Source organism: Lampris incognitus, chromosome 3, assembly GCF_029633865.1.
Source record: "Lampris incognitus isolate fLamInc1 chromosome 3, fLamInc1.hap2, whole genome shotgun sequence".
Lineage (NCBI taxonomy): Eukaryota > Metazoa > Chordata > Actinopteri > Lampriformes > Lampridae > Lampris > Lampris incognitus.
In genome coordinates, this window is record NC_079213.1 from 442,561 (window position 1) to 464,092 (window position 21,532).

The 21,532-nt window shown below is 42.2% G+C and overlaps 1 protein-coding gene across 1 annotated transcript in view; it reads right to left on the reverse strand.

Annotated features, from left to right (window-relative positions):
• The window catches only part of LOC130110470 (thyrotropin-releasing hormone-degrading ectoenzyme-like), a 373,072-nt gene that overhangs the window by 213,809 nt on the left and 137,731 nt on the right, over positions 1–21,532 (reverse strand). Inside the window, exons 6-7 of the mRNA XM_056277578.1 lie at positions 3,488–3,601; positions 657–794 (exon numbers count right to left, since the gene is read on the reverse strand). Coding sequence (XP_056133553.1) covers positions 657–794; positions 3,488–3,601 — 252 coding nt within the window. The remainder of the gene's footprint in view (positions 1–656; positions 795–3,487; positions 3,602–21,532) is intronic.

Below are 21,532 nucleotides of genomic sequence, written 5' to 3' on the forward strand. Positions count from 1 at the left end.
TCTCTTGCGTGCACGTGCAGTCGGTTCTCCTCCCAGGTCTCCGTGGTGATGGTGGTCACCATTTGGATGCTGCCTGCCCTTCCTCTCCTCACATAAGTTTTTCTTTTTTTACATGATGATGCTGGTCGCGTGGCTTGGGTCCTGGACTGCTCCGTTGGCATGTGGACACTGCTTGGCAGCCTGTGCATCACGTTCTTCATAAATTGTATGTCCATTATGATTCTGTTATCCTCTTTCAATGTTGTATTATGTAAACTGCGTGAACACAACATCCATTGCACGCTGTCCGTCTTGGGAGAGAGATCCCTCCTCTGTTGCTCTCCCTGAGGTTTCTTCCTATTTTTTCTCCCTGTTAAAGGGTTTTTTAGGGAGTTTTTCCTCATCCGATGAGAGGGTCTAAGGACAGGATGTTGTGTTGCTGTTAAGCCCACTGAGGCAAATTTGTAATTTGTGATATTGGGCTATACAAATAAAATTGATTTGATTTTTGATTTGATATTAAGCAAGCTAAACTAATATCCACTCTGTACTAACATTTATCTTTCAGCATGTATTTGTGTGCATGTGCGCGTGAGTGCGTGCGTGCGTGTGTGTGTGTGTGTGTGTGTGTGTGTGTGTGTGTGTGTGTGTGTGTGTGTGAGAACGAGTGTGTCTACCTTCTTGTAGGCAATCCAGTCGAAGACACGGTTGATGTCTGTTGCCTGCTCCACCTCTTGAGAGATCGGGTGGGAGGAGCTTAGACCATCCAATAGCATCACCTCATGCAAGACGTCAGTCAGAAAGCGCTGTTTCTCCTGGCGCACGCACGCACACACGCACGCACGCACACACACACACACACACACACACACACACACACACACACACACACACTGAGAGGCCTGATTCTTGCTACAGTGCTGTTCATCACATGTTCACCATCACTTAACTCCTCCACATTTCACTGGGACTAAATTTCACCGAAAATCACAGACCAGTCCCCAAAAGCACAAGTTAGTCCCGTACCCCCTACGAACACACCCACACCACCAATCCCCCCCCCCCGCGCTAATGCATTTAATCTGGGGGATTTCATTGAAGCACTTCAGTAATCAGTATGTTTGAGTGTACAGGAGCCAAAAAGATGACCAACAACCCATCAAACACCAAATACACACAGCACGACATTCAAAATGAGATTTCTTCTGTAATGGCAGATAAGTTGAGGAAAGAAATGAGTAATGAAGTGAGGAAGGCAGATTATTCTGCACTCATGGTAGATCAGAGTAAAGACGTGAGTAAGAAAGAGTACATTTCTGTCGTGATACGTCATGTGACCAAAGAGGCTACGCACGAGGAATTCTTATGTAGCCGAAAATACGAGGTTCCCACTAAAGCCACTAGGTGGCACTGTGCCCTTTTGGGTAACCCCCAACTTGAGATTTGCACCCACAGAAATACGAGAGGGGGAAAAAAAATAGCACAAGAGGAAACAGGAAGTGGGGGGGGGTCTTCCTGTTGAGCAACTCACCTGCCTTTTTTCGAAGCATTTGCCGTTTTAAAAGGGGTAAATATGTTTAAAATGTTATTTCTGGCATCCAGGTAGCATAGCGTTGCCTAACAACACGGGGATCGCTAGTTCGAATCCCCGTTACCTCCGGCTTGGTCGGGCGTCCCTACAGACACAATTGGCCATGCTGCGGGTGGGAAGCCGGATGTGGGTATGTGTCCTGGTCGCTGCACTAGCGCCTCCTCTGGTCAGTCAGGGCGCCTATTCAGGGGGGAGGGGGAACTGGAGGGAATAACATGATCCTCCCACACGCTACATCCGCCTGGGGAAACTCGTCACTTTCAGGTGAAAAGAAGCGGCTGGTGACTCCACATGTATCAGAAAAGGCATGTGGTAGTCTGCAGCTCTCCCCGGATCGGCAGAGGGGGTGGAGCAGCGGCCGGGACAACTCGGAAGAGTGGGGTAAATGATCAAAAGATGGGCATTAATATGGTTGTATAGAAGGACAACATGTCATGTTTACCGCCGATGGTAACGTCCGCACATTACATGTGCTGAGTGGCTCATGAGAGGACCGTGTTTCAGTTCATGAATCTTTATTAGAATGACTCACAAGAACGGCGCACAGCATTATGGGTCTCAGATAACGTAACAGACCACTAGGTGTCGCTAAGTGCTCAATATCAACATCCATAAGGTCTTCCTTCCTTTAGATTGTTCTGTAAATACTTTGAACTCTTAACTTCTCAACAACTGTTGCATAATAACACAACTTATCAATAACTTCTTGTATCACATTGCAGCATGCGTGACATTAACTGTCCTTTCACAACTTCTCTCTTTTTTTTCTAACAATACTAATAATAAAGGAATAGACCAACAGCCTTTTGTGACGTTTCTTCATGTTAGTGCTGCCAATGTGTATGTGTGTGTGGATCCATCCTGCCTTGTATCAACGGTTCAGGCTGGTGGTGGTGGTGTAATGGTGTGGGGGATATTTTCTTGGCACACTTTGGGCCCCTTAGCACCAATTGAGCATCGTGTCAATGCCACAGCCTACCTGAGTATTGTTGCTGACCATGTCCATCCCTTTATGACCACAGTGTTCCCATCTTCTGATGGCTACTTCCAGCAGGATAACGCGCCATGTCATAAAGCTCGAATCATCTCAGACTGGTTTCTTGAACATGACAATGAGTTCACTGTACTCAAATGGCCTCCACAGTCACCAGATCTCAATCCAATAGAGCACCTTTGGGATGTGGTGGACCGGGAGATTCACATCATGGATGTGCAGCCGACAAATCTGCAGCAACTGCGTGACGCTATCAGGTCAATATGGACCAAACTCTCTGAGGAATGTTTCCAGTACCTTGTTGAATCTATGCCACGAAGGATTAAGGCAGTTCTGAAGGCAAAAGGGGTCCAACCCGGTACTAGCAAGGTGTACCTAATAAAGTGGCCAGTGAGTGTATATTTCCGCGGCACGGTGGCGCAGTGGTTAGCACGGTCGCCTCACAGCAAGAAGGTTCTGGGTTCAAGCCCTGGGGTAGTCCAACCTTGGGGGTTGTCCCGGGTCGTCCTCTGTGTGGAGTTTTAATGTTCTCCCCGTGTCTGCGTGGGTTTCCTCCAGGGGCTCCGGTTTCCTCCCACAGTCCAAAGACATGTAGGTCAGGTGAATCAAAGACATGTAGGTCAGGTGAATCAAAGACATGTAGGTCAGGTGAATCGGCCGTACTAAATTGCCCCTAGGTATGAATGTGTGTGTGTGTGTGTGTGTGTGTGTGTGGGCCCTGTGTGATGGCCCGGCGGCCTGTCCGGGGTGTCTCCCCGCCTGCCGCCCAATGATTGCTGGGATAGGCTCCAGCAGCCCAACGACCCTGAGCAGGATAAGCGGTTCGGATAATGGATGGATGGATGGATGGATGGATGGATGGATGGACATTTCCAGAGAAGGGATGGATGAGCTTTGTCTGTGGCTGTTTGGTGTGAACTCACCATGTTCCACTTGGGGAAGAGGAAGTCTGTTCCAACATACTCGAAAAAATGAGCAAAACCTTCTTTCAACCAAACATCCTCCCACCACACAGGAGTCACCAGATCACCAAACCACTGAAAGAGAAAAACAGAGAGAGAGAGACAGACAGACAGACAGACAGACAGACAGACAGACAGACAGACAGACAGAGACAGAGAGCTTTGAGGATTCAAGCAGCTTTATTTCAATCTATCCGTGCAGTACATAAACTTACCGAACCAATAACCAATCAACAGAACATCAATAAGGGTATTGGCAACCAACCAAAAATGAGCACATAAAATAGAAAATAAGCAAAACAAAATTAAACATAAAAATAAGCTACTTCAAAAATGAAGTACCAAAGATTCCTCCTGTATCGAACCAAACACCCCGCCAACCAATTCCCCCGGTTCTCAAGAAGTCCTCCATGTTATCTGTCAGTTTGAAATCTTACACTCCACCCTGCAACGGGCTGCCAGCAGTCCTGACATAATCAAGGTGGGTTTCATTGACCGCTGACCCCGCATACACTTTTTTCATGGTTCTCCAGATAGGCAATTTTGCTATTCCTATCATGTCTTAAGCAAGCATTGTACATGTTTCTTTGGAAAAGAGTATTTTGGTCCATAAATAAAAACCTCAAAAGAACCCCCCCCCCCCAACTGGTGGAACCATTCTTCCAACTGCCTGAATAAGCCCTGAAGCCTAGAACACTGAATAAAAATATGCTGGACCGTTTCCCTGATTGAGCAGGATGGACAGCCCTCCCCTGTGCTTGGATCTAGGTGTCCCACATGTCTGTTTGTAGCGATCACCCCATGTAAAATCCTCCACTGGAGGTCACCTTTCCATTAATGGATGGGTGGATTGTACAGACTGCCAACAGCATTTTGGTGAAGAGTGGGCCAAAAACCTCAATCTACCTTGATACCCTCATCCATGCCCGAGATTGTAAGTGTGACACTAATGCAGGTATAAAATGTATCTTTCTTCCCTACTGTTTCAAACTCCTCTAGCACTGGAGTAGTGAGGGGAATTAAACTCCTGCCACTCCCCAGCAGCAGGAGAGACAACCAGAGAAGGGAACATGTACTCATATTCACCATCCCACTGGTCAGATTGAGTCCAGTTTTCAGCAAATGCTCTGACAGGCCCTGGCAGGGATGCCCAGACCTCCTCCACAGCTCTCTCCAACAGTCATGAGGACCTGATGCCAGCTGTTCTTGAAAGATGTTCTATTGATGTTTTCAGTAAATGCCCCCGCTTGACACAACCAACCTGGCGCAGGCTTAACCTCAGGCTGACAGAAGTCAAAGTCTGGGAGTTAATGAAGGCATTGCAGAACAACAGTTCTTTGAACAGCCACATTCCCGGTGTTGTAACAGGCTTCCATTGTATCCTGAAGACCTGCCACGGGTATTTAGGACAGATACAAAGGTGTTAAACCTGTAAGGTACACCTCTTTGGGCTGCATCAGGAACATATATTTGTCCAGCCCAAGATGTCCAACTTTGCTGAACAACACACGAGTTGTATCCTGCCAGCTCTGTCTCAAGCTGTAAAGCAGCCTTTTGGCTACCTGCAGCCTGAAATCTAACACCCTGAACACAATGTCTGATGCTTTGATCTTGTGTTGCTCAGACCAGAAAAAGTTAACAATTGTCCTCTGCATGTCCTCAATTAGGCCCTTAGGTGGAGGTAGGACTATCAGTCCAGGCCACGATGTCGAGGTCACCACATTAATATGACAACCAGAACTCTCCCCCTGTATGAAAACTTGGGTAGCATCCATTTCCATTTAGAGAATAGGGCACACAAATTCTCCGCTGCACACACTTCCTTTTTTTTTTTTTAATAAATCACTTCCTAAAAACACACCAAGTACTTTCATCCCTTCTCTCTCACACCTGAGGCCACTTGGCAGACTGGGAGCAGCCCTCTCTTTCTATTGCCCTATCAAATAGGCCTCACTTTTCTCCCAGTAAACCCTTGCTGAGAAGGCTCATACTTATTTTTTTCTTTTTTGATTTTGATCTACTATTATTACTTTCAGCTGCTCTCGTTAGGGGGCGCCACAGCGGATCATCCATTTCCATCTCTTCCTGTCTTCTGCATCTTCCTCTTTCACACCAGCCACCTGCATGTCCTCCCTCACCACATCCATAAACCTCCTCTTTGGCCTTCCTCTTCTCCTCTTCCCTGGTAGCTCCATATTCAGCATCCTTCTCCCAGTATACCCAGCATCTCTCCTCCACACATGTCCAAACCATCTCAATCTTGTCTCTCTTGCTTTGTCTCCAAACCGTCCAACCTGAGCTGTCCCTCTAATATACTCCTTCCTAATCCTGTCCTTCTTCATCACTCCCAATGAAAATCTTATCATCTTCATCTCTGCCACCTCCAGCTCCTCCTCCTGTCTTTTCATCAGTGCCACTGTCTCCAAACCATACAACATAGCTGGTCTCACTACCATCTTGTAAACCTTCCCTTTAACTCTTGCTGGTACCCTTCTGTCACAAATCACTCCTGACACTCTTCTCCACCCACTCCACCCTGCCTGCACCCTCTTCTTCACCTCTCTTCTGCACTCCCCGTTACTTTGGACAGTTGACCCCAAGTATTTACACTCACACATCTTCGTCACCTCTACTCCTTGCATCCTCACCATTCCACTGTCCTCCCTCTCATTCACACATAGGTATTCCATCTTACTCCTACTGACTTTCATTCCTCTTCTCTCCAGTGCATACCTCCACCTCTCCAGGCTCTCCTCCACCTGCACCCTACTCTCGCTACAGATCAGAATGTCATCCACAAACATCACAATCCACGGAGACTCCTGCCTGATCTTGTCTGTCAAACTGTCCATCACCACTGCAAACAAGAAAGGGCTCAGAGCCGATCCTTGATGTAATCCCACCTCCACCTTGAACCCATCTGTCATTCCAACCACACACCTCACCACTGTCACACCTCCCTCATATCCTGCACCACTCCTACATACTTCTCTGCTACTCCTGACTTCCTCATACAATACCACACCTCCTCTCTCAGCACCCTGTCATATGCTTTCTCTAAATCCACAAAGACACAATGTAACTCCTTCTGGCCTTCTCTATACTTCTCCATCAACATTCTCAAAGCAAACATCACATCTGTGGTGCTCTTTCCTGGCATGAAACCATATTGCTGCTGCTGATCATCACCTCTCCTCTTAACCTAGCTTCTATTACTCTTTCCCATATCTGCATGCTGTGGCTTATCATCACCTCTCCTCTTAACCTAGCTTCTATTACTCTTTCCCATATCTTCATGCTGTGGCTGATCAACTTCTTTTTTTTTTAATTATTGGAAACCAGTGTTATATACATACTAGACACAAAGAACAGGTCAGTGTTTCACAACATCCCCCCCTTTTTTTGTTTGTTGGTGTGTTAGAACAGAGAACTACAATAACACCTTGTTCCAACCCCCCACCCATCCCAAATTCTTAAAGAAAACAGGGAAGAAGGAAAAAAATAATAATGCACATACAGAACTAAGTAAATAAGACACACACACACACACACACACACACACACACACACACGCAGGGAGTTGATAAAATGATATAAAATAAAGTAGGGAGGTCAGTGCAATAAAAAGGATGCTCGGGATGCCCACCCCAAGGAATGGATTCATTGATAATCAGTTGGGGTCCAGAGAGGTAGGAGAATTTACATATGGGATAATGGGCTGCCATTTTTTTGTAGAACTTAGCATTTGAGCCTCGTAAAGAATACTTCAACTTCTCTAATGGGAGAAATGACATTAAATCCTTTAACCAGGAGGTAGCGGAAGGTGGATTTGGGCTTTTCCACTGTAATAGAACGGCTCTACGGGCAATGAGTGAGGCAAAGGCAACAACATCAGAATTTTCCTTGGTAAGACTGGTTGGCATAGGGGGTACCCCAAAGATGGCTATCAAGGGGCAGGGATCCAGTGTAATTTTGAGGGCTTCTCCTATCATCTTAAAGAAAAGGGACCAGAACTCAACTAATTTTGGACAGGAGAAAAACATATGACTATGATCCGCCAGTGATAAGCCACGTCTATCGCAGGTATCACTCACGCCTGGAAACAGCCTACAAAGCTTAGCTTTTGTAAAATGAACCCTATGCAAGACCTTAAACTGAATTAAACTTAAACGGGAACATGAGGATGTAGAGTTGACCCTGGCTAGTGCGCTGTCCCACCATTCATCTATCACATCACGTTCTAGCTCCTGTTCCCAACTACCCCTAACCCCCGCTAGAGAAATCAAATCCGGGAATGATATAAGGTCATATAAAATTGAGATCCTGCCACGAATCCTGGGGAGAGAAAGTACCTTAGAGACAAGAGAGCCTACTGGAAGCTGAGGGAAAGATGTGAAATGTGTGCGAGCGTAATTACGAGCTTGAAGATACCGGAACAAGTGAGATTGAGGTAAGTTGTACTTTAAACAGAGATCATTAAAAGTGTTGAATGAACCCTTTGAATATAAATCTGAGAAATGGGCCAGGCCTCTCTCTCTCCACAGATTGAAAGCTGTATCTAAATTAGAGGGAGGAAACAAGGGGTTATTAAAAATGGGGCTGCATGGAGTGGGGGCAAAAAGTTTGAAATGTTGCCTAAATTGTTTCCAAATTTTCAAAGTAGAGCGTACAATTGGATTTTTAATGTATTTAGGACAGCAAGAAGCCAGAGGGGCACAGACCAAAGCTCTCAGAGATGAAGAACGGGAGGAGTTATCCTCCACTATGCACCAATCAAGGTTGAGAGAGTTACACCAAGCATGAATTTTTTGAAGGTTGGCCGCCCAATAATAAAATAAAAGGTTAGGCAACGCAAGGCCCCCATCCCGTTTGCCCCTCTGCAACACCAATCTATGAGCCCTCGGACTCCTGCCAGCCCAAATAAACTGTGACATTGTTTTGTCTAACAATCGAATAAATGACTTTGGCAAAAATATTGGAAAGGACTGGAAAAGAAACAAGAGTCTGGGCAGAATGTTCATTTTAATAGAGTTGATTTTGCCCATCAGAGAGAGAGGGAGTGAATCCCAGCGCTTAAAATCAGATTTAATTTCCAAAACCAACTTCATGAAGTTATGTTTATGGAGAGAGGGGAGGGAGTGAACAACGTTGACACCCAGATAAGGGAAACTGGTGTGGGCCAGTCGGAATGGTAGGGGACCTGGTGAGATTTGCTTCGCCACTTCATTAATAGGGAAACACTCGCTTTTGCTAAAAGCGCGAAAACGACCCAAAGGTCATCAAGATTTGTAAAATATCGGAAATACAGTTAGCCGGTTCTGTGACATAGAGCAAAAGGTCATTAGTATAGACAGAAATGCGATGTTCCTGTCCAGCCCTGCAGATACCAGTGAAGAGTGGGGAGGATTTGAGAGCAATGGAGAGAGGCTCTATAGCTACTACAAAGAGCAGGGGAGAGATTTAGCAACCTTGACGGGTACCTCTTGTTAAAGGGAAGTAGTCAGACCTTTGTGAGTTAGTCGTCACGTAAGCAGTAGGAGCAGAGTATAAAAGTCGTATCCAAGAAATAAATTTAGACCCAAAACCAAATTTCTCCAGAACAGAAAACAAGTAAGCCCACTCAACCCGATCAAAGGCCTTCTCCACATCCAATGATATAACCATTTCAGCAGATTGAGAAGCACCAGGAGAAAGCACAATATTTAAAAGTCTTCTAATGTTAGAAGAAATATGCCGACCTCTAACGAACCCTGTTTGATCTTCATAAACTATGTCTGCCAAGCAAGGATCCAACTGGCGTGCCAAGACCTTGGCTAGAAGCTTTACATCTGAATTTAACAAACTTATTGGTCTCCAGCTGCCACATTCTTCAGGGTTCTTGTGTCCTTAAGAATAAGTGAAATTGAAGCTTGGTTTAAGGTAGGGGGGAGGGATCCTCTTTCCATCAAATCGTTGAACATGTCTAATAATAAAGGGGCAATAAGGTAGGAAAACTTCTTGTAAAAGTCAACTGGAAATCCGTCTGGACCTGGTGCTTTGTTATTTTGCATTAATCCAAGACAAGCGACTATTTCCTCTAGCTGTATAGGATTGTCTAGATCCCTCTTATTATCGGCATCTATAGTAGGGAAATCTAAACTATCTAAAAAATCCTCCATTATAGTCTCGTTTAAAGGGGGTTCCAATTAATAGAGATTGGAGTAAAACGAAGTGAAGACAGAGTTTATTTCAGTTGGATCGGCAGTTAGGGAGTGGGAGGAGTCATAGACTTGAGATATGAAGCGGGAGGCTGACTGGCATTTAAGTTGGAGAGCTAAAAGGCGGCTAGCCTTGTCGCCATATTCGTAATATGTCCCTTTAGTGTGTCTCAAAAGGTATTCTGCTTTGCTTGTGGAGAGTAAATCAAATTAACACTGTAGTTTAACCCTTTTGATATACAGGTCTGGACTGGGAGAGTTGGAATACTCTATCTATGCTGAGAATTGCATCAATTAACTCCTTATGTTTTTGTTTATTTTTCCTGGCTAGATGTATGCTGTATGAGATAATTTCTCCCCTTGTTACTGCTTTTAAAGTTTCCCATAATAAAGAGGGTGAAGTTGACTCAGTCTTGTTAATCTCAAGGAAGGCACTGATTCTTTTTGAGATAAAGTCACAGAACTCCTCACTAGCTAGTAGACCTGTATCGAATCTCTATTGGCTCTTAGCATTGGGTGCGAGTGCTAAATCCAAAATAAGCGGAGTGTGATTGGAAATAATCATAGCAGAATACTCAGTAGATTTCACAGCAGAGAGAAGAGCCCTGTCTACACAAAAATAGTCAATACGAGAATAAGTTTGGTGTACCTTCGAGAAATAGGAGAATTCCTTTGTGACTGGGTGAAAAAAATGCCAGGGATCTATGCAGCCCAATTGACTCATGAGGGATGATAGTATCTTTGACATGGCGGAGGGTGTGCGTTTTCTAGAGTGTGAGCAGTCAAGTTTAGGGTCTATCACTAAATTCATGTCCCCCCCTAAAATAAGATGGTGGGTATCCAAATTTGGAATATTGGAAAAAAGGGCGGTCATAAAGTGTGGGTTGTCCCAGTTAGGGGCATAAACGCTGGCCAACACCACTGAAGTCTGATATAATGTACCACTTACTATGATATAACGCCCTCCGGGGTCAGAAATAATCTGTGTGGGGGAGAACTGGACACGTTTGTTAATCACAATAGCAGCGCCCCTGGATTTGCTAAGAGCTGAATAGAATATTTGCCCAATCCAGGGTTTACGCATTCTGTTATGATCACTTACACGCAGATGAGTCTCTTGAAGGAAAGCGATGTCAGTGTTAAGCCCCTTAAGGTGTGAAAACACTCTGGATCGCTTTACTGCCCCCCCCCAATCCACAGACATTCCAACTCACCAGTCTAATAGAAGACCCATCTGTTCCTCTCTGAGGTGTATTTGGATTAGCCATTGATCACGTCTAAAGCGTTTAAGATAGAAGCAGAAATGAGGTGACCATCCCGGAAGCATCTTAGGGACATTAACATATTCTCCCCCAAAAACAAAAACATAACTTTACACAGTGAATTCATTTGAAATCAATCAAAAAATAATTTCCTAAGCTCGCCATAACAGAACAAGACGAGTTGCAGGATAGGATAGTACACAACCGATTTGCTATGCAGCGGATTTCGCCTCTTGACAGTCCAGAATGTACGCCATATGAACACTTTTAACGGTTAAATGGAGACACTGTAACAGGAATTGAAGAGCAGACAGAGATAGCAGGCCAGCCGAACTGATAATGTTTTGGAAAAGAAATAAGAGAGAAAAAATAAAATCAAAGTAGAAAAGAGAAAAAGGAAAAAAAAATGAAGAGACAAAAAACAGTGCAAGTTGTTAGTATGAAACAGCTCAGCGGCTACCTCTGTATCAGACTAGATATATACTCTGCTAGATTGCCCGTAGTAAAAGCGGCAGAACACTAACAAATAATAGCAATTCACAACTGGAACTTTTTGAAGAAAAATCGAGAATTAAAAAAAATGAATTAAATTAAATTAGCCCACTAGGGGTGCTACAGTTCACGCAAAGAAGGCGATGGATTTCAGTAGCCCTCATAGTCACATACACACACCTTACATAGACAATTTCCTATGAAACAATGCGGAAATGCAACAACGCAGAAACAGTTAACGCCGTGGATGGGCCGTGCAGGCTAGATGGAAGCAGAAGTAAGTTTAACCCTTGTAAGCTGCACAAAGGCTGCACAATTTAAGCAAAGCCTCGGATCAAGAACGTCAGTGATATAAAACAATGGAGAAGATGATAAAGCAAGGACAATAAAACACTATCATATATAACATGTAATTCAAATAGTGCATGACTTAGATTACTGCTCATATTCACCTAAGAGGCAAAATACTAGAACTAACTTCCTCAGCCTGTTTAGACATTATATTAGTGTCTTACCAGCAAGGAGAGATAAAATAAAGACCCATATAAAGTCAAGTAAATCCGTGGCCATGACGCTTACTTAGCTTCAGTCGTACACGAGTTAGTATGTATGTGTTTTTGGTAGAACTGCTCCGGGGAGTCAAAGAAATTATCCACAGCGTTGAAGGTGATGCACAGCCGGGCAGGCTATAGCTTGCTGAAACGTATGCCTTTCCGAAAGAGCGAGGATTTCACCGCGTTAAAAGCGGTTCGCTTCCTCGCCACTGTAGCGCTGAAGTCCTCATAAAACTTGATGTTGTGGCCTCGATAGACCACATCGCGGTGTTCCTTTGCCCATTGCAGCACTCTCTTCTTTTCGGTGTATCGATGAAAGCGCACTATCACAGGGCGAGACCCTTGGCGAGGCTTCGGTCCGATGCTGCGATGGGCCCGGTCAAGATCAGGGCCGGATTCCGGCAGCGCCCCCCAACGACTTCCTTGAATAAATCTGCCATGAATTTTCTGGAATCCTTGCCTTCAATACCCTCGAGCAGACCAGTAATTCTTAAGTTCTGACGCTTCGAACGACAAATCCGATCCTCCACAGCCGTTTGGAGTGTAGTTTGCGCTTCTGTCATCTAACCACTTTAGACCGCAGCTGCACGACTCCTTGCTCCAGGCTCGTAATGTTGTCCGAGTGAGTCGAGAGGGTAGTTACCATCTCCGATCGAGTAGAGGTGTGTTTGGCCACGGTTGTGGTAATGGATTCAAGAACTGAATGAATCAGGGCAAGCGCCTCGTTCATCTTGGCTGTGAGTTCAGCAGTCATGCTTTTCCTGGATTTTTCCAGCTCAATGATCAGCGTCTCCAGCGTGAGAGGGGGCCTGGTCACCTTCTTGTTAACGTTAGCCTCGTCTTCGGAGAACAAAGTCCGCTGCGCCTGACTTTTTCCGCTCGCTCGGGTTGATGTGGTCATTTTGATGCAAACTAGCTGATTAAATCAAACCGTTGCACTAAAGGTAGACTTTAAATATAGCCGTAATTAACAAAAATCGCTGAAATTGTACGAGAGGCGAACGCCGTACGTCTTTCCACTACATCGTCTAACCGGAAGTCTGTGGCTGATCAACTTTACACCTCTGTAGTTGTTACAGTTCTGCACATCACCCTTGTTCTTGAAAATCGGTACCAGTATGCTTCTTCTCCACTCCTCAGGCATCCTCTCACTTTCCAAGATTGTGTTAAACAATCTAGTTAGAAACCCCACTGCCATCTCTCCTAAACACCTCCATGCCTCCACAGGTATGTCATCGGGACCAACTGCCTTTCCACTCTTCATCCTCTTCATAGCTGCCCTCACTTCCTCCTTGCTAATCCACTGCACTTCCTGATTCACTATCCCCACATCATCCAACCTTCTCTCTCTCTCATTTTCTTCATTCATCAGCCCCCCAAAGTACTCCTTCCACCTTCTCAACACACTCTCCTCACTTGTCAGCACATTTCCATCTCTATCCTCGATCACCCTAACCTGCTGCACATCCTTCCCAGCTCGGTCCCTCTGTCTAGCCAATCAGTACAAGTCGCTTTTCGATGTTGATATCCTTTATTAATCCCCATGGGGAAATTCTGCTCTGCATGTAACCCATCCTAGCTGTGCCGCTAGGAGCAGTGGGCAGCCGCCATGCAGCACCCGAGGACCAACTCCAGCTCGTTTTACCATGCCTCGGTCAGGGGCTCAGACTGTAGTAGATTAGATTAGATTAGATTAGATTGTTTTATTAGCCACAGGACCAAGGCCAGTGGAATTTGTTTTTAGTACACATAAAAATCTGCAGCACAATACATCCATGGATAACAGACACTCCACACATTATCACGAACAATACAGTTACACAATAGCAGAAACAAACACATCACGCATAAGTCAGGTGAACGGTGGTGTTTATGTCAGTGGTGTGAGGAGGGACTACAGGGAGGAATTCAAAGTCCTGATGGCCAGGGGGAAAATGTTTGTGAAGTGTTTAGTCTTAGTGGACAGCGAGCTGTAGCGCCTCCCTGAGGGAAGGAGCTGGAAGAGGTGATGAGCAGGATGTGAGGGGTCGGAGGTGATCTTCTTTGCTCGCTTTACAGTCTGGTTAGTATGTAGAGGTTCAACTAAGGGGAGTGGGTCGGCTATGATTTTGGATGCCTGCAGTTTATTCCATGTTTGACTCCATGCCGCCGTAGCATACTGTAATTCTGTAATACCGTAATAACCTAATACTATAATACTATAATATTGTAATACTATAATACTGCAATACTGTAACATTATAATATCGTAATACTGCAATACTATAATTCTGTAATACTATAATACTGTAATACCGTAACCTCCTAATACTGTAATACTATAATATAGTAATACTATAATACTGCAATACTGTAACGTTATAATACTATAATACTGTAATAATATAATACTGTAATAGTGTAATGCTTTAATACTATAATACTATAATACTGTAACACTGTAATTCTATGATAATATAATAATGTAATACTATAATACTATAATAGCAATGCCTTAATACTATAATACTGTAATAGTGTAATACTATAATACTGTAACGTTATAACACCGTAATACTGCAATACTGTAATACTATAATACTGTAATAGTGTAATACTGTAATACTATAATACTATAATACTGTAATTGAAGCTGTTATGATGACTCGATAATGGCTGAGTAAAACACAACAAGCAGCTGATATTTGATGTTTAACCCTAACATATGTGTCTTTTTGATGGTGGGGGAAATACTGTAATACTGTAATACTATAATACTGTAATGCTTTAATACTGTAATACTGTAACGTTATAATACCGTAATACTGCAATACTGTAATACTATAATACTATAATACTGTAATAGCGTAATACTTTAATACTATAATACTGTAATCGAAGCTGTTATGATGACTCGATAATGGCTGAGTAAAACACGAGCAGCTGATATTTGATGTTTCACCCTAACATGCGTGTCTTTTTTATGGTGGGGGAAATACTGTAATACTATAATACTATAATACTTTAATACTGTAATAGTGTAATGGTTTAATACTATAATACTATAATACTGTAACGTTATAATACCATAATACTGTAATACTATAATACTATAATACTGTAATACTTTAATACTATAATACTATAATGCTGTAATAGAAGCTGTTATGATGACTCGATAATGGCTGAGTAAAACACAACGAGCAGCTGATATTTGATGTTTAACCCTAACATGTGTGTATTTTTTATGGTGGGGGAAATACTGTAATACTATAATACTGTAATACTGTAATACTATAATACTGTAATACTGCAATAATATAATACTGTAATACTGTAAAACTGTAATACTATAACACTGTAACACTGTAATAATATAGTACTGTAATACTATAATACTGTAATACTGTAATAGAAGCTGTTATGATGACTCGATAATGGCTGAGTAAAACACAACGAGCAGCTGATATTTGATGGTTAACCCTAACATGTGTGTCTTTTCTATGGTGGGGGAAATACTGTAATACTGTAATAATATAATACTATAATACTATAATACTGTAACACTGTAATACTATAATACTGTAATAATATAGTACTGTAATACTGTAATACTATAATACTGTAATACTGTAATAGAAGCTGTTATGATGACTCGATAATGGCTGAGTAAAACACGAGTAGCTGATGTTTGATGTTTAACCCTAACATGTGTGTCTTTTTGATGGTGGGGGAAATACTGTAATACTGTAATACTGTAACAATGTAATACTATAATACTGTAATACAGTAATACTATAATACTGTAATACTGTAATAGAAGCTGTTATGATGACTCGATAATGGCTGAGTAAAACACGAGTAGCTGATGTTTGATGTTTAACCCTAACATGTGTGTCTTTTTGATGGTGGGGGAAATACTGTAATACTGTAATACTGTAACAATGTAATACTATAATACTGTAATACAGTAATACTATAATACTGTAATACTGTAATAGAAGCTGTTATGATGACTCGATAATGGCTGAGTAAAACACAACGAGCAGCTGATATTTGATGGTTAACCCTAACATGTGTGTCTTTTTGATGGTGGGGGAAATACTGTAATACTGTAATAATATAATACTGTAACACTGTAATACTATTATACTATAATACTGTAATACTATAATACTATAATACTGTAATACTATAATACTGTAACACTGTAATACTATAATACTGTAATACTATAATACTGTAACACTGTAATACTATAATACTGTAATACTGCAACACTAATCATATAATACTGTAACACTGTAATACTATAATACTGTAATAATATAATACTGTAACACTTTAATAATATAATACTATAATACTGTAACACTGTAATACTATAATACTATAATACTGTAATACTATAATACTGTAACACTTTAATAATATAATACTATAATACTGTAACACTGTAATACTATAATACTGTAATACTGTAATACTATAATACTGTAATACTTTAATACTGTAATACTGTAATACTGTAATAGAATCTGTTATGATGACTCGATAATGGCTGAGTAAAACATGAGTAGTTGATGTGACGATATGTGACCACATATCATCCAAAGCGTTGGTTTGCCAAAATTCTCAACAAGATGTTTAATTCCAATTAATCTTCCACCTATTGGTAGCTCTAAAGTTCTGCCTACTACTGATCACTTCCACAAGATGCTTAAATTTGGTTTCATACCAAAGCCTTACTAATAAATGATCTGATTCTTGAACATAGTTTTGATATGATTGGGTTATGTGAAACATGGCTGAAACCAAATGTTTTCCTTCCCTTAAATGAAGCTTCCCCACCTGACTATACTTATGCCCACGTAGCTCGGGCAAATAAACAAGGTGGGGGTGTTGCTTTTATTTTCAATCTGACTTCTAGACTCGAATCTAAATTCCAGTCTTTTGAGGCTCTTGTTCTTGGTCCATCTCCCTCAGCCATGAATAGACTCGGCTCAGTCCAAATTGTGATACTCTACCGGCCTCCTGGCTGTTACTCTATTTCTTGAAGAATTTGGAGAATTTGTCTCAGGCCTTGTTACTCACTCTGATGAGATTCTAATTCTAGGTGATTTCAATATTCATCTGAATAAGGCTGCTGATCCTCTAAGTAAAGCCTTTCTGGCACTAGTTGATACTTTTGGGTTCACTCAGTTTGTTAAAGAGTCGACTCATTGCAGTGGTAACACCCTTGATTTGGTTTTATCTAAAGGAATAGCTGTTTCTGATCTGAATGTCTTACCAACCACATCTGCTGTGTCTGATAATTTTCTCATCAAATTTGAAGCTTTATTGGCCTGTCCAGTTAATGTCAGCACAGATGTAATTGCCACTCACCATATTGGTCCCTCCACTGCAGCTGCATTTGGCCAGAAGCTGCCTGAAGTCTTGGCTCCTTTCACTGTGGTAACTGACTCTGTTGAAAATCTCACTAGTGACTTAAATGTGGCCCTCTCTAGTCTCTTTGATTCAGTTGCACCTCTCACTACCAGAGCTAGGCGACTAAAGAGGCCTACACCCTGGTTTAATGATGATACACATGCTCTTAAGCGAACCTGCAGGAGACTGGAACGTAAATGGCGAAAATCAAAATTCGACGTTTTTACCTATCTTGGCACAAGTGTTTATTGAAATAAAGCGTGCTTTATCTACTGCAAAAACATCGTATCTCTCTCACTTAATAAATATTAATAAACATAACCCCAGATTTCTCTTTGACACTGTATCTAAACTTACTAAAAAGCAGTCGTCTATTAGCTGCTCACCATTCACAGCCCATGAATTTCTAGATTTTTTCTGCAATAAGGTTGAGGAGATCTTAAACAAAATTAGTTCTTCAACTCTGTCTACTCCTGCAGATCCTGTCATACTAAATTCATATCTACACAATGAGTCACTGACAGTCCCAGTTATTACAGCTTTTGAGCCTATCTCTCTTGATACTTTGACTAAGTTCATGTCAGCTTCTAAACCAACTGCTTGCCTACTTGATCCCTTACCAGCAAAACTTTTTAAAGAACTCTGGCCTTTTCTTGGACCTACAATGCTAGACATCGTTAATTTATCTCTTACTACTGGCATTGTTCCCAGCAGTTTGAAGACAGCTGTGGTTAAACCTCTACTTAAAAAACCGCACCTTGATCCAGGGTCTCTTAATGACTATCTGCCAGTCTCTAATCTTCCATTGTCCTCTAAAGTACGAGAGAGAGTTGTGTATCAACAACTTTTGACCCATATAAAAGAAAACGATCTATATGAACCTTTTCAGTCAGCTTTCAAGCCCTGTCACGCCACTGACACTGCTCTGACCAGAGTGGTAAATGATCTTTTACTGGCGATCGACTCTGATTCCACCTCTGTGCTTCTACTACTGGACCTCAGTGCAGCCTTTGACACCATTGATCACTGTATACTATTAGATAGATAAAAGTGGAATTTTGGTGTCTCTGGCTTAGCTCTCTCTTTGCTTAAGTCCTACTTATCTGGAAGAACACATTGTGTCTGCTATAATAATATTATATCAAACTTTTCCGACGTTAAATATGGTGTGCCTCAGGGCTCAGTACTTGGCCCTCTACTTTTCTCTCTTTACATTACACCTCTTGGCCAAATTATACGCAGTTACGGAATAAATTTCCATCGCTATGCTGATGATACTCAGCTGTATGTGCCTATAAGGGCTGATGATCATACACAAATGAGTAATTTAGAGGCCTGCTTGGCTACTGTGAAAAACGGGATGTCAATTAACTTTCTACTTTTAAATTCAGATAAAACCGAGATGCTGGTCGTTGGCCCTGCTAGATACGGACTCCAATTTGATCAAGTAACGATAACAATCGACAACTCTGTGGTTTCACAAAGTGTGGCAGCCAAAAATCTTGGTGTTACGTTTGATCCCAGCCTTTCCTTTGATAAGCACATTAAAGAAATCACCAAGACTGCCTGTTTTCACTTACGTAACATAGCTAAAATTCGGTCTTTTCTCTCCATGGCTGACGCAGACACTCTAATACATGCATTTGTTTCATCCAGACTTGATTACTGTAATGTTCTGTTCTCAGGTCTGTCACATTCTAGTACTGAAAGTCTTCAGATGGTTCAGAATGCTGCTGCTAGAATCCTAACTAAAACTAGGAAATTTGACCATATTACATCAATTCTTGTCTCCCTTCAATGGCTTCCCATCCATGTTATATCAGAATACAAGGTGCTTCTGCTGACTTATAAAATCCTAAATGGGCTTGCTCCATCCTACCTGTCTGATCTCCTTAAACTGTACATTCCATCTCGAGCTCTTCGTTCTCAAAATACAGGGCTCCTGTGTGAACCCAAAGTTAAAAAGAAGTCAGCTGGTGGCAGGGCCTTTTCCTATCGGGCTCCATTGTTGTGGAATAACCTGGCTGCTGCCATCAGACAATCAGAGTCTGTTGAGTCCTTTAAATCCAAACTTAAAACTCATCTTTTTGCCTTAGCTTACAATTAGTTGCCTTTAAGTTGAGTGCTTCACAACCTGTACTGAATGGTGGGTCGGTTTCTGTCTCAGTCAATTTACCAAACACTGTTCTGCCGACGAGATTATCGAGTTTAGATTATGACAAATTGATGACTTAATTGATTATGGCTAATGACTATTGCAAACTGTTCTCTTCTCTCACATGTCTTTTCTCTCTCTCTGAATGATGTCTTCTCCTTTTTCTTTTTCTGTGTGAATGGTGTCATGTGAGTCTCCCTTGTGTGCACGTGCAGTCGGTTCTCCTCCCAGGTCTCCGTGGTGTTGGTGGTCGCCACTTGGATGCTGCCTGCCCTCCCTCTCCTCACATATTTCTTTTACATGATGATGCTGGTTACGTGGCTTGGGTCCTGGACTGTTCCGATGGCGTCTGGACACTGCTTGGCATCCTGTGCATCATGTTCTTCATACATTTTATAAGTCCATCATAATTGTGTTATCCTCTTTCAATGTTGTATTATGTAAATTGTGTGAACATAACATCCATTGCACGCTGTCCGTCTTGGGAGAGAGATCCCTCCTCTGTTACTCTCCCTGAGGTTTCTTCCTATTTTTTCTCCCTGTTAAAGGTTTTTTTTAGGGATTTTTTCCTTATCCGATGAGAGGGTCTAAGGACAGGATGTTGTGTTGCTGTTAAGCCCACTGAGGCAAATTTGTAATTTGTGATATTGGGCTATACAAATAAAATCGATTTGATTTTTGATTTGATTAGATTTTAATACTATAATTCAATAATACTGTAATACTATAATACTGTAATTATACAATACTGTAATACTGTAATTCTACAATACTGTACTACTGTAATACTATAATACTGTAATACTATAATACTGTAATACCGTAATAGAAGCTGTTATGATGACTCGATAGTGGCTGAGTAAAACACAATGAACAGTTGATGTTTGATGTTTAACCCTAACATGCATGTATGTTTGATGGTGGGGGAAATACTTTAATACTGTAATACTATAACACTGTAATACTGTAATGCTATTATACTGTATGTTACGGCCACGGGTGTGTCTGTGTCCGTATAGTTGTTTTGTGTTCCCTCCTGTATCTAATCCTCTCTCATTCTACATTCAGGTATCCACCAGGTGCTCCTCATCACCTAATCAACCAGTCAACCAATCAACCAATTTCCATCAGCTGTGCACTATAATATTTAAACCGCCACACGTCTTCAGTTCCGCGGCCAGCTAGTTTAGTTTGTGTGTGATTGTAGTTAGTGTTGTGTAGCTACTTTGTGTTGATGTCTTTGTCTCTGTAGCTACTTTGTGTTTGTAAAGTCTGGCCCGCTTTCAGTTAAGTTTTGCATTGTTTCAGTCTGGAGTATTTTGAGTTCTGTTTAGCCTTTAGTTGTTTAGTTCCTTTGGGCAAGGGGATCAAGGTAAGATGCCCATGGGCAAACACCCCATCACGTAGCTTACCTCCTGTTAGACACACTAGGTTAGGAGCTGTTGCCGCTTTTGAGCACTGTCGGGGGGGGGGGGGTGTTACCTTTGTTAGTAGGTTGTGTTGGCAACCGTTCTGTTCCCTTGTCCTGTCATGGTGTTAATAAATATTTATATTTTGTTATTTTTATACGTTTACCTGTCTCACTGTGTTGCAACCTCACCTCACTGTTACCCAGTGCACTAGTTGTTGTCCCTCGCCAGACCGAGTGACATAACACTGTGATACTGTAATTCTATAATAATGTAATACTATAATAATGTAATACTGTAATACATGTCTTTTTGATGGTGGGGGAAATCGCAGCACCCGGACAAAAACCACCGCAGACACGGGAAGAACATCCAAAACCCACAGAAAGGATGACCCCCAAGGTTGGACAACCCTGGGGTTTGAACCCAGGACCTTCTTGCCATGAGGCGACAGCGCTAACCACTTGGTCACCGTGCCACCCAAACAACCCACGGTACCCAAAAACTACCCAAAACATCTCAAAAGTACCC